At 42.6% G+C, this 25,185-nt stretch overlaps 3 protein-coding genes across 6 annotated transcripts in view; 1 reads left to right on the forward strand and 2 right to left on the reverse strand.

The window, feature by feature from the left end:
* The window catches only part of Map4k5 (mitogen-activated protein kinase kinase kinase kinase 5), an 80,431-nt gene extending 67,284 nt beyond the window's left edge, over nt 1-13,147 (reverse strand). Inside the window, exon 1 of one of the 2 annotated variants that reach the window (XM_090345070.1) lies at nt 12,842-13,147. In XM_090345070.1, coding sequence (XP_090201196.1) covers nt 12,842-12,949 — 108 coding nt within the window. In that variant the 5' untranslated portion in view covers nt 12,950-13,147. The remainder of the gene's footprint in view (nt 1-12,841) is intronic. The other variant, XM_090345071.1, reaches the window with a different exon arrangement.
* On the reverse strand, nt 12,952-13,890 carry LOC150055124 (uncharacterized). The gene is made up of 2 exons (XM_090344168.1): nt 13,273-13,890; nt 12,952-13,059 (listed from the first exon to the last, which is right to left on the reverse strand). Exons 1-2 carry the CDS (start codon nt 13,888-13,890, stop codon nt 12,952-12,954), a joined length of 726 nt encoding a protein of 241 aa, XP_090200294.1.
* The window catches only part of Atl1 (atlastin GTPase 1), a 54,256-nt gene continuing 42,669 nt past the window's right edge, over nt 13,599-25,185 (forward strand). For 2 of the 3 annotated variants that reach the window (XM_090345072.1, XM_090345073.1), the window contains exon 1: nt 23,689-23,811. In XM_090345072.1, the coding sequence (XP_090201198.1) occupies nt 23,778-23,811 (34 nt within the window). In that variant the 5' untranslated portion in view covers nt 23,689-23,777. Of the gene's footprint in view, nt 13,699-23,688; nt 23,812-25,185 lie in introns of those variants that run through there. The other variant, XM_090345074.1, reaches the window with a different exon arrangement.

A 25,185-nucleotide genomic window follows, 5' to 3' on the forward strand; every position in this document is an offset into this window, starting at 1 on the left:
CGTGGTCCAGATGATGAAAAAAGCAGAAGCTGTGACAGCAATCTGGATCCAAGTCCTTGTAAAGTAAGGATGGGTAAAGTAAGGATGATCATATCTCTGTTCCATCTACTTTATAGGCTTACTGTGAGAAACAAATAATATACTGCTTATGAGAGGGTTATGCAAACATTACTCACTCTCTTAGTCATTTTAATCTGATTTTATTTTTATAGAAATGTTGGAAGGTTGGGGCCAGTATGACTCATCGGCCCAAACACCTACAAGGATAGACATGGCCCTCAGCCCTCTTTCTACATCATCTGGAAATCTAAGTGGGAGATTAGGGTATTGAGAGAAAAAGACCTTGCTAGGCCTAAATTTTAGAGTTTCATCTCCAACTTAACTAGAACATGACTGGAAAGTGAAAGCCTTTTTTTAACATGCACAAATACTCAACATAGTCCAATACTATAATGGCATTCACAGGGAAGTGGATGAATCTAGAGCGAATCCTGTTGAGTGAGACAAGTCAGGACCCAAGGAACAAAAGGCACATGGTATCCTTTAATATGTGGCTATTAAATCCAAAGAGTACAAGAGTGAGGACTCAATATCTGCATACCCAATGCTATGGACATGGTAATGGAAATATAAACATAACTGTATAGACATAAAAACCTATGACTCTATAGACATAATGTTTTATTTCATAAATTAATATGTTTCTATGACATACAAACCCTTAGCCTAATTTCGATTAAGCTCTAAATACTAAGTCCCAGTGATTGTAAATAGAGATTACTTTCTTGAACACTTGTTTGTTAAACTTGTCATTTAAAATATGATGTAAAAATCAACATTAATAAATTCTTTAATAAAAAAAAATAGTCCAATACTGCTAAGCAAAGTGTCTGCTTCAATTTATCGAATCCTGGACTATGTTCTCAAATTGACAACCAAGTCCTGAAAATACAAGTGTCACTTGCTAACAGGTTTCATGTGTCTCTTTCTGTGTTCTTGGTCTCAAAGCACAATTTAAATTTTAGAAGTGAAACTTCAAAAGTTTTAAAGCAAAACTGAAAAAAAAATCAAAGTCAATCCACCTTCTATTCTTTTCGATGAAGATACAAGTGAAAACGAGGAACCTAGTTTATCAAAGAAATAGAGTACCAAGTCCAAGGTTACAGCTAGGCCCATAAGGCCATTTTTTGTTTTTTGTTTTTTTACCTAAAATCTGCGTATTTACACTACCGTGAACAGTATCTTAAGTCTTTACCAACCTCAAAGTACTTCATACATTTCTTCCATTGCTTTCATTTTCACACCACTTCTATAAAAGTAACATGGAGTTGTAAAATGAAGTGCTCCTGCCACGAATGGTGGCTCACACCTGTAGTCCTAGCTACTTAAGAGGCTGAGATCTGAAGATCACGGTTCAAAGCCAGCCCAGGCACTAAAGAATATGAGACTCCTTTTTTTTCATGTATTTTTTACTGTAGTTAATAGAAGGGTTACATTGTATTCACCAGATAGAAGGTGCACTACTTCACATACATTGATACCCTAGAATGTGAGACTCATCTCCAATTATCCACTAAAAAACGGGAAGTGGGGCTGTGGCTGGAGGGGTAGGGTGGTAGCCTTGTGCTGAAGAGCTCTGGGACAATGCCCAGACTCAGTTGTGGGGCTCCCAGGCCAGAGTTCAAGCCCCATGACCAAAAACAAAAAACAAAAAAGTACTCCTAGTTATGGTCTAGAACTTCACATACACTACCAGACTCAAATTCTCTTTTCAGATAGTCAAAAAATAACCTTACTTCTGAATTGTAAAAAAAAAAATACTAAGGTGTTAGTCAGATGACTTGTTAAACAGTAAGTAGATATAACACTAACAGTCATTCTAATAAAATACGTTTTATTTTCATAGTAACCTTATATGACATTGAAATAATCTCTTAACTTTCAGTAAGAGAGCCAATAGCTTTATGAATATACTTAGAAGTTCTTGAAACTCTTATCTCCAATTAACCAAGCAAGAAGCTAGTAGCAGAGATGTAGCTCAAGTGACAGAGCTTCAGTTTGAGGGTAAAAGCTAAAGGACAATGCCCTCACCCTGAGTTTAAGCACCAGTACTGAATGAATGAATGAATGAATGAATGAATTTAAAAAAATATGCGGGGCGCAGTGGCTCACACCTGTAATCCTAGCTACTCAGGAGGCTGAGATCTGAGGATCAAGGTTCAAAGCCAGCTGGGGCACAAAAGGATGTGAGACTCTTATCCACAGTTAACCTCTAAAAAACAGGAAGTGGAGTTTGGCTCAAGGGTAGAGTAATAGCCTAGAGCTGAAGAGCTCTGGAACAGCTCCCAGTCCCAGGGGTAGGGTGGTAGCCTTGAGCTGAAGAGCTCAGGGACAGGGCCCAGGCCAAGTTCAAGCCCCATGACCCCTCCCACACACACCCCCCAAAAAAAGATTGCAATGCAGGCCAGCCTGGGCAAAAACAGGAAACTTTATTTCAAAAATAACTAAAGCAGGGCCGGGAGTTAGGCCTAGAGGTAGAGCACTTGCCTGGCATGCCTGAAGACCTAGGTTCGATTCGACGATGCCACATACATAAAAAAAAGCTGAAAGCGGTGCTGAGGCTCAAGTGGTAGAGCTTTAGCCTTGACAAAGTCCAAGGACAGTGCTCAGGTCCTGAGTTCAAGCCAAGGACTGGCAAATAAATAAATAAATAAATAAATAAATAAAATAAAGCAGAGAGCCTGGGATCCTTTGCTGATGCACAGTCAGGGGTGACAGGTTTCAAGTGAGTGGAGAGGAATGGGGAGGGGCTGCTCTCTGCAGCCATTACCACCTCCATATGCAAGGCCTGAAGGACACCCCAAGTGGGGACAGGGGCTCCCCTAGAGGCTACCCCTGGGAATCTCTTACCACTTCCTCTCAGGCCTTCCTCCAAAGACAGGCCTTGGAATGTACAGAGGAATTGGGAAATCCTGTCCCTTGAAGATGTCACTGCCGGAGCTGCAGAGCAAGGTGGCAGGGCTGGAAATCCAGTCAGATGGAAAAGGTTATTTCAGCCTCACCAAAGCTGCCAAGATCCATAGTCCACCAAGGAGCTATCATAGTTCTGTGCTTGTTTGCAGCTGTCTGTCTGCATCCCTAGAACTCAGAATCACTGCATGTAAAGCACAAGTGGAGAGCCTAGAACGCACAAGAAAATCCCAGCGTTCTGAGAGCCAGGATGTCCACTTGTTCCTGTGAGGCTGCTTTCCTTGGCTTTGTGTCTCTGATCTTCAGATGCATCCTTAAAAAGCTCCCCACTGATTTCACCGGTCATTTAGAAGACATCTTAATCTCTGGTACAGAGGTGGTTCAAAAGGAAACTCAAGGCAGGCAACATGAAGAGCCCTGGCAACCCCAAGCTGGTGTGGCAGGTTTGAGGTGACTCCTCTGTGGATGTGTGGAGTGTATGCATCTGGCATTGCTGAGCCCAGGGAGCACAGCATGAGAACACACTGGCCTGGCCCCAAGGTGCTTGTGGGACTGACAAAAGACATCCCCTGCAGCATCCCTGCAGGATGGGCCCAGAGTCCTGTTTGTTGGACCTCGAGGTCTTCCTTGTGCGGGTGCTCGTGGGATAACAGTCAGCATAGCTGCCCTCCAAAACTGTCTTCTTCTGTTTTTCATAAGAAAAGCTTTGACTGGAAGGGCTGGTGCTGCACACTTATAATACCAGCATTTGGGAGACTGAGGTGGGAGGATGTGGAGTTTAAAGCCAGCCTGAGTTACATAGGGAGACGTCTACCCCATCCTCCTCCTAAAAAGCACGTTGGGTCTTTTGTTTACCAGTGACAGGAATAAATACAAGTTTATTTTAAAAAAATAACTAAAGCAAAAAGACTATTATTCAAGTAGTAGAGAGCCTCAGCATGAGGCTCTGAAGTTAACTAGAGAAAAAGAAAATGACGCAGGACTCAGTAAACTACATGCAACTGAGAAACTCACAATGCTTGAATGCATGGCTCAAGTGGTACAGCACCAGCTTAGCAAGCAGGAGGCCTTAAGTTCAAATCCCAGTATTGCCATTAAAAACAAAACAAAACAAAACTTCATCATCTGAGTTAGTGCTAGTGGTTCATGCCTAAAATCCTAGCTACCGAGGAAGGATTGAGCTTCCAAGCCAGTCCAACCAAAGAAGTTCATGAGACCCTTGCCTTGTATGCAATGGCATGTGCCTGTAATTCTAGCTTCATAGGAGGTATAAACAGGCAGATCATAGTCCTGAAGCATGACAGGGCAGAAAGCAGGACACTATCTCAAAAATAAGTAGTGCAAAAAGAAGGGCTACAGGCATGGTTTCAATGATATAGAACACCCATTTAGTAAAGCATGAAGACCTGAGTTCAAGCCCTAGTACCAAAAACAAAAACAAAACAAAACCACCAAAAACAAAACCAATTAACATGTAGCCCTGTATCAAAGAGATATGACAGCAATATTTGTCATAAATGCCTGCCAGAAAGGTCACAATTTTGCTGTTGAATCAGGCTCAGATGATTCAATAAGATAGAGATATTAAACATTTCCTCTGATTACTTAGATATCTACTTGGCCTAACCCCCTTATCTCTAGGCTTACCCTGATCATGTTATTAATTCCCGAGTCTGCATCCCCCACTCCACCTAGGAATTCCTAATTCTGCTTCTAACCTATTTAACTTTTTCTATCATTAAAATTTTTCTGAATTTCAAGTGTACGTGTGTGTGTGTGTGTGTGTGTGTGTGTGTGTGTGGTTTTTCTTGCCAGTTGTGGGGTTTGAACTCAAGGTCTGAGCACTGTTCTTGGACTTTTCTCAAGCTAGAGCTCTACCACTTGAGCCACAGCACCACTTCAGCTTCTTTCTATGTATGTGGTACCGAGGAATCAAACTCGGGTCTTCGTGCATGCTAGGCAAGCACTCTACCACTAGGCCAAACTCCCGGCCCCCTATATGTGTGTATATATATTCACACACATGCATACATATATTTATAATTATATATATAATTTAACAAGTGATTATTCCCAGACTCATTTTTCCTTTCTCACTTTCATTATCACATATGAAACTTTTTCTTCTTTCTTCATCTTTAATCTCTAATCCCAAATGTTAGGTCTTTGATGGCAGTAATCTTTGCTCACTTTCTTCACATGATGCATTGAGGCCAGTGCCTGTCACATAAGAAGCCCTTTATCGATACATGCTGCATGTCAAATACAAACCTCTTTACATCAGTCCCCATTCAGGGCCTCACCCTCACCATACTTATAGAAAATGAGCTGAGAACCAATGAAGGAAGCTCAAACTTTTGACAGAGGGAAACATTACACATACATCACATATTTATTTCCTACAGTTGTGCCTAACAACCTTATTCTACATTTTTGCCTTTTACTTTCCTTGCAAATTCTTCCTAAATTCTTTTTCTTGAGTGTGTGTGTGTGTGAAGTTCTTTTTCTAAACACAGCACTCTGTCTTAGTCACTTGGAATGATAATTGAATGTTGTAATCACACAGTCTCACTGAAAGGAAAAAAACAGAAACAGGAGAAGAAAGAGCCTCCCAGCTTCATTTCTTTCTCCTGAATAGCTAAACTGCTTCAAGGAACAGTCTGCATTTGCTCTACTTTCTCACTAGCCACTCACTACTGTACTACTAAACCCTTTCTACTTTGACTTTCATGATCACTATGTTGTTCACTCCTTTAAGATATAGGTACTGAGCACATTCTATATATTAAGGCATCCTGCTAGTCTAGCTGATTCAGTGACTTAAGGTCCTCTTTTCATGCAGTTTGAATCTAGCAGGAAGGCTGATATGTAAAACCGATGAGTGTTAAGTATTATGTTAAGAAATACACAAAGAACCATGAAAACAGCAGATATGGCCTACTCCATGTGACCCCCCCAAAAAAGGCCTCTCTAAAAACTCTATGTTTAAACAGAAACCTGGAGAAAGGATGGAAATAGTACCTGTAAAAAGCTGAAGGATATAAGGAAAGAGAGTTCATATCAAGAACTGGAAGTAGTTCGGTATGGCTGGTGTTGGGATGAACCTAGTCCCATAAAGCTTGCAATTCTAAGGTTTTATTCTTCGGGGGGAAAAAAAAATACAAAGTCCCAGGTTTACATGTTCTGAAAGATTAATCCATGCGCTTCATTGCAATCAGAGCATATGGAATAGGACGAAAGAGAGAGGTTTGGGCACTTTGGGGTTTTTTTTGGTTGTTGTTTGTTTGTTTGTTTTGCCAGTCCTTTGAGCTCAGGGCCTGGGCACTGTCCTTGGGCTTTTTCAAGGCCAGAGTGCTACCATTTGGGCCACAACACCACTTCTGGCACTTTTCTGTGTATGTGGTACTGAGGAATCGACCCGGGTCTTTGTGCATGCTAGGCAAGCACTACCACTAGGCCAAACTCCTGGCCCTTTTGGGTTCTTATAGAAAGAACTTTCTTAGACCTCTCTTCTTCTTCACAGACACCTTCAGTATATCTCAGTATATCATTTTCATCTGCTACTCCTCTAAAGCTGCATCTTTTTTTTTTTTGCCAGTCCTGGGGCTTGCACTTAAGGCTTGGGCACTGTCCTTGCGCTTTGTCAAAGCTAGAGCTCTATCCAAAACCATATCCTTTCCTTAACTTCTGAAACAATCTCTCAAATATCCTCAACTATATTTCACAAGTTCCATTCCATTAAAGTGGTGATGGCTCTTAATTCCCAGTCCAAACCGCTCAAGGACAGAGCTATCTGTCCTCTACTCAGCAGTCACACTCAAAGCCAAATAAATATAAAGCTCAGACCCCACAAATTCAGCATTTCCTAGCTCTATTAAGCTATTAAATGCAGTCACTTAAGCCAGAAATTATAAACAGCATCACCTATCCATATAGCCCCATCAATTACCATGGGTTACTATTGAAATCCATGCCTTTATCTCCTTTACTACTGACTAAACTCAGGTTTACATAAACTCTTCTCTAGATTATTCGATAACTGTCTCCACACATCTAGCCACATTGTATAACCCATTCTCTATTCCAAGCAAACTTTCCTCAAGTAGTTCTTCAATCTACACATGGACGAAAGTCCATATTCCTTGATGTAATATACAAGGTCCATTATCCAGTCCTTTCCTCTCAGAAAATCCCATCTATGTTCTCTATGCATGACATTCCCACCAGGCTCAGACACATGGGTCCTGGAATGCAGATAACTATCCCTCAGAACTCATTACAGCCTCTAGCCTCCAGGGGCTTACACACTGCACATATACTACTTACAGTCTGAAAAACTACTTATGGTCTGAATACTTTTTTCCATCTTGTCCACCCAGTAACCAACGTGTAATTTTTTTTCCTTGCCAGTCCTGTGCTTGAACTCAGGGCCTGGGCACTGTCCATAAACAGTTTTTGCTCAAGGCTAGCATTCTGCCACTTGAGCCACAGCACCACCTCTGGCGTTTTCTGTGTATGTGGTTCCTGGGAATTGAACCCAGGGCTTCATGCATGCTAAGTGGGCATGCTACCACTAAGCCACACTCCCAGCCCTGTATTTTTTTTTTTTCAGTACTGGAATTTCAACTCAGTTAACTTGCATTATTAAAAATCCACTTTACCCCATTCCTCTGCTAATCTTTCTGTTCTACTCTTTTCCTTCCTTCCCTTATCCCTAAGAAAGACAGGCTGACCATTTCTTTTACTATAGTACTTACCAAATTATGATTATTTACATGTCTGATCTCCTGACTAAATTACATGTTCCTTGCTGATAGTACACTTTCTCTTTCTCAGGACTGTGACTCTATACCCTAACACACAGTCAGCACTCAATAAATATTTCTTAAATGAATGATGTTCATTGTGCTGTATTCAGCTTTGTTACTTTACAATGGGATCCTAAAGCCATTCCAGAATTGTAACTATTGGATTGGGAGAGAGAGGGAGAGCACATATAAAAGGATTCATTACAGCAGATCAGGCTCATCTAGCATGGAAACCACAAAAGTGATATTATGACAAAGATTTTTACACAAACTAAACATCACTTATAATAATTAAAAAATCCTTAAAATTAGAAATAACAAATATTTGACACTTAAACTTAAGTGTCAAGTAAATTAAGTTTCTTCCACTGAAACCTTTTAAAATAGATTTTTTTAGAGGGAATTTAATGTCTAGGGAAAATGACCATTCCACTCAAGTAAAGGTTTTATCTCATAATCACCCTTAATCAATTAAACAAAAAAAGCTATTTGAGAAACATTCAATTTGAAACAGAAAATAAGCCTGAAATAAATTGTATTAAATTCTTAAGGATTTCTGGGCAATTTTTTTTAACCACTAACGGCATCCAACATACATACATACATACATGTAGATATATATATATATTTTTTTTTGCTTTGAAGTATATTTTTAAGTTACCTACTGGGTAATCAGAACTAAACTGCAAGAGTTTGGAAATCCCATCTCTTCTTTCAAACAATTTACAGTTTTCTTAAAATGTAAACAAATATTTACTTGCTGTGGGCCTTGGGCCAGGCATTGGGAGTACAAAGATACATATAGTCCTGGGAGGGGGCAGGGAGAAGGAGAGGGATATGGGGACAAAAACATGAGAAGGGGTATCAATGTGTGATACTACCTCATGAATGTAACTGTAACCCCCCAACATATATTGTAAGCAATTATTAGTTAATGTAATACAGTGCTGCACAAAAAATATTCCTGTCCTGCTAGAACAAAGCATGTCATGGTTGCATAATCAATCAGAAAAAGCAATAAAAATTTTAAAACATACATCAGGTTTTCCACTCTAATTACATGCTATAAACACTTTTTTTTAAATCCCTAGAACAATAACAAAAAATCCCTAGAACTTGCTGGATGCAGTGGCTCACATCTGTAATTCTAGCTACACAAGAGGCTGAGATCTGAGGATCAGGGTTCAAAGCCAGCCCGGGCACAAAAGGACCTGAGACTCTTACCTCTAATTAGCCTCTAGAAAAGGGGAAGTGGAGCTTGGCGCAAGGGTAGGGCGGTATCCTTGAGCTGAAGAGCTCAGCAACGGCACCCAGCATTCAAGCCCCATGACCCACAAAAAAAAAAAAAAAAAAAAAAAAAAAAAAAAATCCCTAGAACTTCTCTAGAATTTAGGCTGGAAATAACTTTTGATACAAAACTGGCTTATGCTATTGATTATGAACTACTAGCTTGATGTAATTGTTCTGTAAGTACAAATGTGCTAGAGACAGAAGTTAGTGGGGATACTTTATCTCCAGATTTTACCTTCTTGTTAGCAGATTTTAAATTTTATAATAATCATGAATAAAATTTGCTCAGATGAAATTTTAGTCATTTATTCATCATCTACCACTCCTTTTCTCTTTTGTGCTTCTTTCCCTCCACTATTCCTCCTCTGCCCTGGGTGGTTTATTCTTTTCACTTACAAGAATCCTCCTCTTTTTGTTTTTTGTTTGTTTGTTTGTTTGTTTTTGCCAGTTCTGGGGCTTGAACTCAGGACATGAGCACTGTCCTTGGACTTTCTCCAGGCTAGAACTCTACCACTTAAACCACAGCACCATTTCTAGCTTTTTCTGTGTATGTGGTTCCAGGGAATTGAACCCAGGGCTTCATGCATGCTAGGCAAGCACACTACTGGCCAAACTCCCAATTTTCCTCTTTTTCAACCAAGAACTAGCCAGTTTAAGATTGAGTTTACCCGTCCTGGGAATTCTCAGGGAAGATACGAGCTTTGGAGGGGATCTTCAGTTTTTAAGAGTGTAAAAGAAATCCACATGAATCTCAAGACTACATTCTTGCTTCCTAATGCATCTCAGGCATTAAAAAAAAAAACAAAACTCAGTGATATGTAGTATGGTCTCATGATTATCTTGTATTGTGGATTGAAAAGACCATTAAAACTTCCTAGGATTTTCAGCTTATTGTGAACATACATTCATAAATAATACAATTACTTGAACGGTCTAAAATTTAAAAAAAAAATCAGCAGTCTGAATATTCTATGATTTCAGGCACATTAACAAGTAAATGTACATTGTTAAAATTCCACAGGACTTAGATCACTTAATGGAAATGCTTTAGGTTTTTGGAAATATTTTTCAAGGGAGCTCAGATGATTGAAATTTATAATAAAAGGTATCTATCCAGCTGGGTGCAGTGGCTCATGCCTGTAATCTTAAGTTACTCAGGAAGTGGAGATGGGGAGGATAACAATTTGAGGCCAACCAAGGCAAAAATTTATTGAGACTCCCTCACCTCTACTCATAAAGCGAGGTGTGTGGTGGTGAGTACTTGTAATTTCAAGGAGGCACAGGTGAGACAATCAAGGTTTGAGCTAGCCTAGGCAAAAAGTTCAAGACCCTACCTGAAGAAAGCAAAAAGAGCTATAAGTATGGCTCAAGTGGCAAGCAGAGGGCCCCAAGCTTCAAATCCTAGTACCACAATGAAAGATCGAACGAACGAAAGACCACCATATTCACAGAGTATCACAAAAGGCATCATAGGAATAGAATAGTAAATACTAATTTAACTGCTGTGAGGTCACAAGTTGATGCTCCCAGAACTTACAGAACTGTTGTGTCATTCATTCATTCACTCATTCATCAGCTTTTTGGAGAGCATTTATCTTATGCCAGGTATAATTCTAGGTGCTATTGGAGATAAAGCAGTGAGCAAGACAAAAATCCCTACCCTCATGAGATACAGTAAATGGACTAAGATCAATACATTATGTTAATCAACTAAGGAAGAATAAGTAAAACATTATGCTGATGGTGATAAATACAAAGAAAAAAAGTAGGAGAAAATGATGGAAAAGGTGCAAAAGGAGGCAGAAAGCAGGACAGATTACTGTTTGGGAAAAGGTTCTAAGCACAGGAAATAGGAAGAACAAAGGCTCCCAATAGGAGTGGGAGGTGGTCCCAGATAATTAGAACAAAAAAAACCAAAAGACTAGCAAACTTGAAGATATTACAGATATTTAGGAAGCAGAGGCTTGCCTAGAATATAATGATTATGCACATAAATAAATGTGCATAATCATGAAGGTAGGAGGCTTTGGAAGAAGGTGAAAGTGGATGGGAGAAGAATTTAAGTTTTCATTTTTTTCCTTATACTTGCTAGGCAAATGTTCTTTCACTGAGCTAAATCTCCAACCTAGTCTTTGATTTTCAGCTTGAAGGGATGTTGGTATAGGGATACAAAGTAGTGAGGCACTACTTTCCTTGGCAATAATAAAGTCCTGTGATAGCTACTTTGCCATATCTAAAGAAAAGAGGTGGAGACATCCAGATCTTTCTGGGGGGGGGGACCCAAAAAACCTGTCTTTAAATTTCCTTGTAGTGGGGGGAAAAACAAAATTAGCAAGAAGTGAAATTTAGACTACTGTATAATTTACATGAATGGAACTAAAGTGGCTGAATACATAATGAATCATAAGACAAAGATGACTAAAAAATGGGACTGGGAAGGCAAACAGGAATTTTACTTTTTCTGAGAAACATTCCACAAAATGGCTAATTTATGGATAAACACTTAAGACCTACTTCTAATTTTACATAAAGCAGACTGTTATAATTATGCATTTTGAATTCAAAGGTAAAAGCTAAGACCTTACTCACAATTCAACATTCCAGCATCTACAACAATTGTGCCTACGATAAAATTCAAGGAATAGAAGGCCTGTTAGAGCTCACTCAAGAAAATCAAACAGTGCTTGAGCTAATAACTTGAGTTGTTACTATTAATAAGAAGGAAATTAAACAAAAAGCAAATTAAGTCGGAAGAAAGGATATCCTCTTTGCAGATTACCACCTGTGCCAAACTATAACCAACCCCAGTTCACTGGTTAATTACTAATTAGACACAAGACCATTTCCAAAGATCCAACATAAAAAGTTTTCACAACAAAGCCAAGAACTCTTTCCTTGCTACTCACAGGAGTTGCGTTAACGTTCCCTTTCGGAACAGAGAAAACAGGGAACAAAAGACATCAGACAATCTCAAACCATTTTTTTTTTTCTTGACCCTTCAAAAACTCCGAGCGGATTCAGGACTTTAGCTTGCTTTTCTCCAGCGTTTTCTCAAATCCTAAATTACAAGTAACTCAATCTTAAAAAGAAAAAGAAAAAAAGAAGACAGCAGCTATATCTACGCCCTGCGCACGGGATGTCATAAATCTCAGCACGAAGTGGCTTAAGCAGGAAAACCCTCGCAAGCTACCATTATATCCCTAATCATCAGCGACACCACCCGCACCACTTTTGCCCGGCCACGCATCTCCTGAGGGCGATGTTTACGCACGGTGTTGCCGTGATTCCGGATTCAACTTCTCAGTCAAAAGTGAGGCGACTTCCCAAGGCTTTGAAAAGTCCCCCCCAGCAAGGGGACGGATGGACGGTTGACTGTCAGTCTTTCCTGTGGGCTTCCTCCCACGAGGCATTTTTTTCCACGCTAACACCGGGACGAGCCTCCGGAGTAGCTTCATGTCCGTAAAGAAGACGTTAACACACACACACACACACACACACACGTTAACACACACACACACACACACACACACACACACACACACACACACACACACACACACACACACACACACACACACACACACACACACACACACACCCGTGGTTTGCAACAACGTGGTAGTTCTGCTCTCCGGGAGCCGAGGGTGCTTGACACCGAGTCACCGGGAGTCAGTCCTCCCAAGATGGAACCACCGCGCAGCCGGGTCCCGCTCCGGCTCCGGCTCCGGCTCCGGCTCCGGCTCCCGCTCCGGCGCCGGCCCGGCCCGCCTCACCTTGTACACGTCGCCGTAGGTGCCGCTGCCGACCCTCTGCACCAGCTCGTAGTCCTGCTGCGGGTTCCGCCTCAGGATGTCCGCCGCAGGCCGCAGCGGGGCCTCCATCTTCACTCCGGGCCCGGCCCCCGCCGGCTCAGCCCACGGCGCCCCGATTCCCGCTCAAGCAGCGCGAACGGCGCCGCTTCCCAACATGGAGCCTCGGCCCTCAGCACCGCCTGCAACCCGGGACAAGCACAGGCCGGCGGTCAGTCGGCTTCGCGGGCTACGACTCCCAGCGGGAAAAGGATGGCGGGCGGCGGGCGGCGCGCAGCCCTTCCCCCTCCCCGGGCGTCCCGGCCGCGCGCGAACGGCCCGGCCCGGCCTCCGCGCCCGCCGCCCGCCGCCCGCTCGTCCGCCCGGCCCCGCGCGCTCCCGGGCCGCTGCGGTACCTCAAAGGGGCGGCCCCGCTCTTTGTGGAGCGCCACGTCCCGAGCCGACTTCTTTGGCCGGCGTCCGCGCCCGTCTGTGCCGCGCCGGCCTGCCCTTCGGGGTCTCGCTGCACCGCGCGTCCTCCTCCAGTCGGCAGCGTGAGGCCGCCTCCGCCGCTGCCTCCGCCGCCGCCGCCGCCGCCGCACCACGTTCCCCACCCGGGGCTGCGTCACCGGGACACACGTTCCCGGCCAGCGTGGGTCGGCGCCCAGCGGCCCGCCCGAGCGCGCCGGCGGCGGGACCAGACTGCCGCCCTGAGGCCTGCGGAGGGCACGACACCCGCTCCTCCCGCCGGGCTCAGGCCGGCTCGCTCGGGAGGGCGGGGGCACTCGCCCCCAGACACTCGTGGGCCCACCGACTCCACAAACCGCCCCCAGGCCCGTCAGGTACACTTGCAGGGCGACGGGTAGAGAGGGAGGGAGCGCACGCGGGCGACGCGGCGGGGGGGATAGGGAGTGGGGACGTTGAGGGCCCCGGGCCAGGAGTAACCTGGCCGTGGGCGCCGGGGCGGGGAGGGGGAGAGCCAGGTTAACTAAGCGGGCACACCCTGTACTGCACCTTCCTGTTTTGCAAACCATGCCCAGTGGTACCAGTTTGCAGACGGCTGCGCGCACACCTGCACAACCAGTCTTCTGCGGGGTTGTTGCAGACACTTGTCAGAGTCCCCGTCCCAAGGCGGCTTCCAGGGCGGCCGTCTGCCCTGGGCTTGACGGTGGATTTGCTACTTCTGATGGGACTAGCGGTTCTATAGAAGATTAAAACGCAAACAAGGCAAAAAGCCATTCAGGAAGTGACCTGGGCCACAGCACCACACCTGCTAACAAAGCAAACGTCCTTATCTGCAGCCTGAACAGGTGAAGGTGTTGCATCGGACGCCCAAGAAACTGTGTATAAAGCATCTTACAAGACTGCAAAGGGAGTGACCGCATAGAGGTGGTCTAAAATACAGAGCCTTGAGCGGGAGTGAGGGAAACAGTCTGGTGGATGTTTCACCAGGTATTTTGCGGTTTCATTTCCAGTGTTCTTCTGGAGGTAGAAATGAAGTGACCAGTTTTATGTGCACTTGATAAGGCTAATTCTGAAGCCTGGTGGAGATTGTTAACAGAAAAGCCATCAGTTAACAGCCATGACATTTAGTGATTGAAAAGTCACAAAAGAACAAATTACAGATGTTGACCTGTAGTTTTGAACATTATAATTAAAAACTTTTGGGGAGAAATAAAATCCTTATTGTCAATCATTACAATCAGTTTCATGGACTTAAATTCACACCTTACCAAGATATGGAATATATGTATTTTTTTGTGCTACATGCACAAAGAGCACTTATTTAGGGAATATAACTAAGCCCAGACTTACAGGGTCTATAGACAAAGCCTATGTGTTTTCCACATTGAAAAAAAATGATGAGGAACAGTTCCTTCTTTCAAAGCTGCTTGGCACTTGTTTTGGTGGGCACATACTTTTGGCTTAGATGACTCAAAATCCCTTCAAATGTTCTATTGGTATCTTAGTACTTGTATACTGTCATAGATTCATTCTGGTTTCTTTCCCCCTCGGGTCCTAAAGACACTGGCACTTTTCTAGTCTGAAATGTATTTATTCTTATTTATGTCTGCATTATTCCACAGGGAGTTGGAGGTTGTGCACACGTGCGTGCACGTACAAACATAAAACACAGTTATTTTTACACACGATATAAATAGGTAAATGAGGAAACCAGCTTGAAGCTGCAGAGAGGGAAAACAGGAAACTAGAACAATGCAACAAATTGGTCAAAGAAGAGGATTTTATACTTTTTTTTTTTTTTGCCAGTCCTGGGCTTGTGCTCAGGGCTGAGCACTGTCCTTGGACTTTCTCAAGGCTAGAGCTCTACCACTTGAGCCTCAGCACCACGTCCGGCTTTTTTCTATGTATGTGGTACCGAGGAATCGAACCCGGGTCTTCATGCATGCTAGGCAAGCACTTTAACTACTAGGCCAAACTCCCGGCCCTTTATACTGTTTTTTTTTTTAAGATAAAGATGGGCCAATTGATCAAGAGAGAGGCATATCTTTTCCTGATGTTAAGACAGAAAAAAAAAAACTTATGACCTTTAACAAAGTGGAAATTCTGATGCCCAGTTTGAAGCAAGGGTAAATATTCTTCTGACAATCCTTTCCGTATATTATTCTTGAAACATAGCATTTAAAATGAATTAAGCAATAAAAAGTTGAGGTCATAGTCTTCAACAAGACCCTTGAATACAGATGTTTTATGTTGCCAGTAATGTCAGATCCATATGCTTTGATCATCAACCCAGAAGCAGATAGCATGGAAAAAGTCAGGAATCGGTGTAGTGGCTTAAAAATGTGTCTGCTAAAATCATTATTTTACTTGTACCACAAATGATGCAAAGAGGAAAACATTTGCTTTGTACCAACTCCAAAAGAATTGTGGAGATTTTTTTTTTTTTAGAACTGAGTTACTTTCAATAAGTTAGTGACATAGTTTGTTGGTAAGGAAGTTCAAATTCAGTTTCCTTGTAAGAAATTCACAGGGAGTAAACAATTTACATTTTAAACAATGAGGTAGATGATTTCAAGTTTGAAAGTTATATAATGATAAACAATTGTAGGAAACTCTTACAAGCTACCCAATTTGACAAGATAATAGCATAAGAAGAAATACAAATGGTTTAATCCTTCATTCCAAAGTAGTTATAGTGTATTTTTAGTGTCTAATATATTTTAATACCTGTTGTATAAATACATTTCAGAATTTTTTTTTGTATTTTTTGGCAGTCCTGGGCTTGAGCTCAGGGCCTGAGCACTGTCTTTGGACTTTCTCAAGGCTAGAGCTCTGCCACTTGAGCCTCAGCACCACTTCTGGCTTTTATCTATGTATGTGGTACCGAGGAATCGAACCCAGGTCTTCATGCATGCGAGGAAAGCACTTTAACCACTAGGCAAAACTCCCGGCCCCCATTTCAGAATTTTTAACACAGTTTTTACCCCGTTTTTAACCATGTAACAAACTAGTGATTTGCTCTGTGGTTTTATAGCATTTTCCCCTTCTTTAATAATAATCTGTGGCCTATACTGTAGTTTCAACTACTACTTCAACCAAGGCTAAACAGGAAAGAAAATAGTCATACAATATTTTATTTTCAGCACAGTTCAGGTTCAAGACACATTAGCCAAGAGAAATACACTAATTCAAACCTTGAAGTATGACAGAGGACAATAATTTTAATAGATGGCTTAAGCAATGTGATATCTTTATCATGACTCTTCCAATAAACTAGTTTCATAGTGTAACTTTGTGATTGAATTGATTTTCATAGATTTATTAATTTAAACTGATTGTTAGAAAGTATGGCCACAGTTATGATTTCGATTTTCAAATAGCTAGTATTATATCCCTCCCCTCCCTTTCTCCCTCTCTGCAGTTCCAAGGCTTGAACTTTCTATGAGCTCTTTTGCTCAAGAACTTGAGCCACAGCTCCACTTTGGGATTTGGGGTGGTTAATTGGAGATGATGGACTTTCCCGGCAGCTGTGGAAGGTGGGGTCTAGTTAGAGGAAATGCATGCCTTTGCAGGGTGTATCTTTGCCTGGTCCCTCTTTTTGACTCTTTCCTTCTACTGTAGTGTCTTGCCTGTCCCTAGGCCAATCATAAAGTGTAAACCTTTGAAACTATGAGCCGGTATTAATTCTTTCTCCCTTCGACTTGCTTTCTCAGATATTTTGTCACAGCAATGAAATTCCATTTCATACATCCTGCCTTAGTCATATTCTCTCAATACAACCTCGGGAAGAGCCCATAGAATTTCTATCATGAGGTGTCACAGATATACTTCGGTAACTGTCCTCAATAGGTTGGAGATAACGCCACAGTAAAATAATGAGGCCCTGGAAGAGGCCAAGTGGCATAACCATCAAAGACCTGATCATCACAATTATTATGATAACCCTAGGAAAAAGTGGCTACAAGAACAGGATAGCAGCCTATTGGTCCTCATATCTCTAGGAATGAATGAAACAGTCTACTTAAATACTTGACATATGGAATTGGGGAAGTCCTAGAACCAGTGGTCAGAAACCTACCCAAAGTCAAATCTTAGTTTTAAGCCAATTCACAAATCTAGAAGCTCTTAATCAATGGGGAGACAGAGTAAGTTCCTTTGGTGAAGATATTTCGGTGGGATCATATATAAAGTGTGAGACTTCTCTGAGGTTATTTCTAGAAGGGCCTATGACCCTTTACCTGTACAGTTGTGAACTAAAGAGGCTTAACAGATGATGGCCCTGAACAGTAACCCCTGTAGGCTTAACATGCTCTGAGTAGAGACTGAAGAAGGGCTCACAGAACTAAAGATATATTCTGGTATTTCCACCAGCCTCCACTCCAGTTCTAAAATATGTCAGGCTAAATACAGTGAATAGAAAAAAACGTTGCATTCGCTATGTGATTGTGAACTGAAACATGCCAGATTACCCAGGACATTTATGATTGATAGGGTCAAATATAACTTCTCTGGCAAACCCCTTCTCTGTACCCAAGTATAAAATCAAAATTAAAATTTGTCTCTGGAGAAATTACAGAGAGGATTATAGCCATTCAAGATCTGAAAGACTTAAGACTTCTTTTAACTCATCTGTTCAGTTCATGCAATAGTGTTAATAATATATCATCTTAATCCATTTTGTGTTGCTGTAGTAGAATACCACAAATTGGGCAGTTTAAAATTAAAATAAATTTAGTTCTCACACTTCTAGAGACTTGGAAGTCTCATGTCAAGGTGTTAGCATCCACTGGGGACCTTGTTTTAAATCACTCCCTAGCAGAAGGCAGAGGAGCAAGAGATAATAAGAGGAGGAGGAAAGATTGGTAAACTCGAGCTTTTATCTGGAACCCCTTCCCAAGATATTGTTGCCGAACCGTTTATGAGGGCAGATCCCTCATGGCCTAACCAACATTGTCAAAACAGGGAATAAATTTCTAACACATGACCTTTGAGAGATAAAATTGAAGCCAAAGAAAGCAAACTATTGGTGGATTATTAAAAAAATTAATCAACCATTGACAAGTTATATTTATAGTTCCACAGGAAGGATCGCTACTATAGCACATCAGTATGACCTTTAGTATATAGACTGTAGCTGCAGAATTGAAGTCCAGAATGTAGTTTTCTTTTTAATTCCCATTAGCAAACTAATCAGAAGCAGTTTGCCTTTTATGTGAATTTGATAGCACTGTCATTGTCTTACCTTTTCCAGAGGGACCTTTGTTTCCTTAACATCCAGCACAACAATCTTACCAGTCTATTATTTTGATGACATTATGCAACTAGGATATAGGGAGCAGGAAGTAGCAACCATTCTAGATACTTCAGACTCTCAATCCAGCTTTAGTGGTACAAGCCTATAATTGTAGCTACTTGGGAGGTGGAGATCAGCAGTTCAAAGCAAGCCCAGGGAAAAAAAGATAATGAGACCCTATTTCAATAAGCAAGCTAGAAATGGTGGTACACACTGTAATTCTGGCTATGTAGGAGGCAGACTGTGGTGTATAGCCAGAAGCCTGAGACCCAAACTGAAGACTAGCTAAAGAAAACAGACAACAGCAACAACAGAAAGATGTGGCTCCAGTGGAAGAGTGCTTGAAAGGTCTTGAGTTAAAGCACAACCACCACCACTACCAAAAAGATTTGTTCCGGCTACTTGGAAAGCTGAGGCAGGAAGATCTCTTGAGCCAGGAATGTGGGGCCAGCCTGGGCAATGCAAAGAGAACCTATTACTTAAAAATTCTTTTTACCAGAGAATGAGATACAAATTCAGTTCAGAGTCCTGCCACATTAGTGGAATTTCTGACAACACAGTGAAGTCTTAGTATTCCATCTTGCAAAATTAACCTCAGAGAAAAATGCAGCATGTTTGGTTGGCCTGTTGGGAATTTGAAGACAGCAGCTGCTGCTCTTTGAACCATTTGCCTTGTAACCTACTGTTTTCATGAGACCTGGAAGAAAACAGCCCCTTAGTAATGAACTAGGCTGTGACACAGTTGTCCTATACTTAAGCTGTAGTACCCAGCAGATTGAATGGTAAGTAAAGCTCCTGTATAGATCTCTTGCAGGTCCAATAGGAGAATCACAATGCTAAGGATTCTGCCCCAGGTTTTAGAATCTGAACAAACATGCCCTTGCTGACAGCAATTTTCCACTCGAAAGGGAACTTTTGGCTTGCTGCCTAGCCTTGTGAAAACTTAATGCCAGACCATTATGTTACTAAGTGGCTGTGTGACATGAGCTACTCTTTAGGAACTGAGTTTTACCTAATTTACTCACTCATAAGTTGGACATGGGCAGCAGAATTTGTTGAGAATGAAATAGTATATACTGGGCTAGCCTAAGATGCTCTGGATGACACAAGTACCTGCCTTTACTTCACTGTACCTTTCCCCCCATCTCCCAAGTCATGACCATTTACCAGAGAAAGAAAATGTTTAGGCCTGATTTATTACTAGTCTACATGATATGCTGTACTGATTTGAAGTTGTCATACAGTGAATTATGTCCCCACTCTATAGTGAAGGATAGCTATGAAGAGAAATTCTCCCAGTGTGCATAACTTTGAATAGCACGTTTAATTGTCCTTAGTTAAGTTAATTGTCCTCTGGCGCAAAACATAGATAATATTACATGTTCGTGTTACATGGTAGATAATGGATACCTTGTCTCACTCATAACTTTAGGGAAATGATTTCAGTTTTCCCTGCTTAATATGATGTTTATTATGTGCTTATCATATATAACTTTTATTAAATTCCTTCTATTCCTAGTTTCTTGAGAGCTTTTATTGTAACAGGCTGTTAAATTTCATCAGAGGCATTTTCTGGATCATCTGAAATGATCATGTGATTACTTTTCTTGATCTTGTTTATGTGATGTATTTCATTTAATGATTGTTTTTTTGGCCAGTCTTAGGGCTTGAACTCAGGGCCTGGGCACTGTCCTTGGACACTTTTTTGCTCAAGGCTAGCACTCTGCCACTTGAGCCACAGTGCCATTTCTGGCCTTTTTCTGTTTATGTGGTACTAAGGAATCAAACCCAGGGTTTCATGCATACTAGGAGAGCATTGTACCACTAGGCCACACACCCTGCCCCTAATTTCATGATTTTTGTATATTAAACCTTATATCTCTGCTATGAAACCAACTTGACCAGGAGGTATAATCTTTTGAACGTGTTGTTACATTTTGGTTGTGAAAATTTTATTGATTTTTTTATTTTTGTCTAGACTTCTCTTTTTTGTTCTGTCTCTGATTTTGAAATGTGCACAATACAGACTTCATAGAACGAGTCTGTAATATTCCTTCCCTTGAAGAATGTTAGTGTTATCTTTTTTAAAAAGGTCTGATAGAATTTTCAGTGAATCCATCTGGCCCTGAGCTTTTCTTTGTTTGAACCCTCTCTTTAATAAGATATTAATTATCATGATATTATCAAATTTGTTGCTTATTATATATCAGTTTAAGTGGTTTATATTCTATTGGTAGGTCAGTTTTATCTAGAAATTTACCCGTTGTCATCTAGATTTTAGTAGGGCTTATTCTTTTTCCTGTTTTTTATTTTCTTCGTGTGTGTGTGTGTGTGTGTGTGTGTGTGTGTGTGTGTAGGATATCTTAAGCATCTTTTGCAGTGTTGTTTAGTAGTCATGAATTCCTTCAACTTTTGTTTATCGTGGAAGATTATTATTTTGTACTCCAATTATGAAGTATTGCTGCTGGGTACTGTAATCTAATTGCCAGTTGTCTTTCAGAGATTATATCCTTTCAGCCATGTTCTGCATTTTGAATTTATGTTAGAAAACCTATTGATATTTTAATGGGCTTGCCATTATCTATAACTTGTGTTTCTCCCTTTAAGACCTTCTTTATTCTGTGCATTTAATATGTTAAGCGGGGCACTGGTGGTTCACACCAGTAATATTAGCTACTTGGGAGGCTGAATAGTAAGGTTTGAAACCAGCCTTGATAGGAAAGTATAAGATTCTTTTTTTTTTGCCAGTCCTGGGCTTGAGCTCAGGGCCTGAGCACTGTCCTTGGACTTTCTCAAGGTTAGAGCTCTACCACTTGAGCTTCAGCATCATTTCCAGCTTTTTTTTCTATGTTTGTGGTACCGAGGAATCGAACCTGGGTCTTTGTGCATGCTAGGCAAGCACTCCACCACTAGGCCAAACTCCCGGCCCAAGTGTGAAATTCTTATCTCAAATTACCCACTCCAAACTGTAAATGGAGCTATGGCTCAAGTGATAGACCACCAGTCTTGGATGAAAGCACTAAGAAATGGTTTCCGAGGCCCTGAGTTCAAGCCCTGGTAAAAAAAAAATGTTTTACCTATAATATGAATGTGTTTCTTCTCTGATTTTCGTTGTTTGGTGTCTTGTAAGCCTTGTCTATCTGTATAACCCTCTCTTCCTTGACATTGGGGAAGTCTGCTGGAGTGTAGACCTTCTTGAGCCAAGGCCCATTTCCCATTTTTCTAGAGGTTAATTGGAGATAAGAGTCTTGGGTCCTTTTGTGCCCGGGCTGGCTTTGAACCTTGATCCTCAGATCTCAGCCTCCTGAGTAGCGAGGATTATAGCTGTGAGCCACTGCGCCTGGCTTAGCTATGCCATTTTCAGTCTCTAGACCTGGCTTTTAGATTTTAATGACTAGAGAGGCAAATACTGTTTTGGAACCATGAAAGGGACCAGCATTGGGAAAGATGCCAAAACACTGAGAATGACAGAGTACATCCTTGGTCTTTATGAAAAATCCTATGGTTATTTTCCAATGTCCATTTCCCTTCTCTCTTACTATTAGACTTCCTAAATGTTAGTTGCATGCATGATAGACTTATTAACAAGGTGGGACCTGTTATGTCAATAGTAATTGAATAGAGATCATGTGTGCATATTCTTGGTTTGTACTTTTAGAAAGAATGTGTTCTCTTATTCCCTTTCTCTTCTTCCTCTGGCTGATATAAAAATGTTAATGCTGAGCTAGAGTAGACACTGGATCATGTGATGGAAGCACCAGAAAGAACTTGAGTTTCTTGCCGTTTTAAAGCAACATTAGCCTTGAACATCTTATGCTGAGATTATTACATGAAAGAGAAATGAATATGTCTTATTTAAGCTACTGTAATTTTTTAGTAACAGCCTGGCTTAGAATTATTTTTAAATCTTTTAAAAAGTCATTAATGTAAAATGGATTCGGACAAGGATACTAAGAGATAGTAAGATGATTAGATGATATTTGTTGATCAGTAGGATAAAAACACCATATATTTTTAGAGTTCTTTATTCAGGTTTTTATTTTTTTAAGTTACAGTCTCGGGATATTAGCAGAAGGTGATTCTCAAGACAGTGTAAGTCTGGATATTGAGATTTTTAGACTCAACATGAAGCCATCATAGTGAACTGCATTGAGGTTAGAGTGAGGAGTTACTTACGCTGAGTCATAAGCAAAGACTGTGAGTCTAGTACTTAAGAGGCTAGCAGTCAGCCTGGCACTGGTGGCTCACACCTGTAATCCTAGCTGCTCAGGAGGCTGAGATCTGAAGATCGGAGTTCAAAGTGAACCCCAGCACAAAAATCCACGACTCTTATCCCCAATTAACGAGCAGAAAACTGCAAGTAGAGCACCAGCTGTGAGTGGAAAAGTTTTTACTTTTACTTTTCCTTCCAAATTTTCTGCAGCCTTTATGACTGCCAGAGTCCACCCAGACAGACCTTGTGGTGTGATTTGTTTGGGGGCTCTCACTCAAATCTCTGGGGAAATATTGCTCACGAGATAGTGAGCTAGGCACACCAGCTGTGATCTTACTGTGGTCTTGTGGATGTGAATTTTGCTAACTTAGTTTTAAAATACATACCTGCTTGGTATGCACAGATTAAAAAAAAACACATGATTTTCTCTTTACTAATGTGACCTTGCTTTTAAAGTATTTTTTAAAAGATGCCTGGTGGATAAATGCAGATTGGTCTCGATGCGGCCAGCCTGTTTGTGCTGTGTAACTCTCCTAGGAAACAGGCATTTGGACATGCAGAATAATGCAGTAACGCCTGTTGGCTTGTGTATTTCTGTCCCTGGATGACGCTGATAGATTCTTGGAGAGTGTTGCGGGAGGGGGTGGTTGATTTGTGCGTGTTTTCCACCAAAAATGTTGTCTGTCACTGTCTTCTCGCTGGGGGGGGTTGAGGTGCGGAGGGCGTGACGCGGGTATTTGTGTGCACTGGAGCTGTGATGCTGAGCCGGGTTCATCCGCTTCCTCCTCCCCTCTCCTCCCCACTCCTTCCCACCAGCGCCACAGCAACATCCTCAGTGAGCCAACTGCGCCCAGGCGGGCACGGAGCCTCCCACCGCCCGCCACCTGCGGGCCTGGAGAAGACTGAGCCCAGGGACAGCTCCTCGCCGCCCGACTCCGCCGCCGACCACCATGGCCCAGAACCGCAGGGACAGAAACAGTTGGGGTGAGTAGCCAAGGGCAGCCTTTGCAGCCTGCAGGGAACGTGGAGTCAGGAGTGGGTGGGGGGCTGCGGGCTGCCCGGGCTGCAGGCACCGAGGCCCAGTGCCACCCGCATCCCGGAATGTCGCTGTGGAGGCCGGGGCTCCCGCCGGGTGCAGGCCGGGCCTGCGGCGTCTCCCCCACCCCCTCGCCGGCTCCTCCCAGCATTTGGACAGCACCCACCCGGCACCTCCCAGCGCTCCGTGGTCCCCTTGGAGCCAGCAGTTGTCAGGACGGCGGCGAGGATGAGCCTGGGGCTGTTGTGGCCCTGGGCGAAAAGAGCAAGGGGTCTTGATCTGCAGCAGGCGGAGCCCCCAGCCCCGTTTCCCGGGGAGCCGCGATCTGGCAGGCCCGGCGGAGCAGGGCCCCGGCCCCAGGCGGCGCGCCGCGTTTCCGAACAATGAGGCGGAGCGCGCCCGTCCAGGCTCAGCCCTGCAGATCTGCACTGCCCGGGAGACGAGGCGGGCACCCGCCTGGGAGTCCCTGAGTGCCGGGACACTGGCTTTCATTTAGGGGCTAGGAAGAGAAAATTGGGGGGAGAACACACATAAAGTTGTGGCTTTTAGCCTTCAGCTCCGCCCTGAACTGCAACCCCATTCTGCCCAGCCCCAAGGGGGCCTTTGTTCTTTGGTTTTACCTTTTGGGGACATTGGGCTCATGATTCAGCACCAGGCCGAGGGGAGGGGAAAGGCGAGGCCGGCGAGGCCCAGTGGATCCACACGGGAATGGGTGGGCGGTGCTCACGCAGGCCAAGAGTGAGCACAGTGATGCGGGAGAAATCGCCGCCCCGCAGCCTTGGTGCCAGACCTGATTCTGCAGAGTGTGGGCGGGCTGGGTGCTGGATTTCTCGTCGGCAGTTCAGGAACTGAAGCCCTTCAAGGCATTGTGGTACATGAGCTCCTGCATACCTCAGGCCCACAGGCTGGGTGGATAATTTGCTCCTGACTGTGAATTATTATTTTTAAAAGCTCACACCCACCAGTTGTGCAGAACTGCGTGGTTCCGTTCTGTCAGTGAGATCTCTTCTATAATTGTCTGGCTAAACATGTGGCATACAGTTGGTTGTTCCCATTTATTTATTTATTTATTGCCCCAAAATGGCATAGTGCCCTGCCTTTGATTGTCCTGATAATAGGTCACTGGATCATTTGGGTCCCCAGTGGGCAATGTGTACGTTTAAGAGATTACCCAAAGATTGCTATGGAGGTGTGAGGTCTATCAGTTGAATTTAAGAGGGGAGGAAAAAGGATTCTATTTTCTGAGGTCATCAAACTCTAATTTTAGTAGATATTCCTACTCCAGTAACACCGCTTTCTTTGAAAACTGGGTAAATATTTTT

This window comes from Megascapheus bottae, chromosome 14 (assembly GCF_031878675.1).
Source record: "Megascapheus bottae isolate mThoBot1 chromosome 14, mThoBot2.hap1, whole genome shotgun sequence".
NCBI classification, from domain to species: Eukaryota; Metazoa; Chordata; class Mammalia; order Rodentia; family Geomyidae; genus Megascapheus; species Megascapheus bottae.

What these genes read in the sequence shown, in the direction of transcription:
- LOC150055124 (XM_090344168.1), bottom strand. Translation starts at nt 13,890, where the DNA reads ATGGTTTGCAAAACAGGAAGGTGCAGTACAGGGTGTGCCCGCTTAGTT. An exon ending in AGCGGGGCCGCCCCTTTGAG is followed by an intron (nt 13,060 to 13,272) that starts GTACCGCAGCGG and finishes CCCGGGTTGCAG; the next exon opens with GCGGTGCTGAGGGCCGAGGC.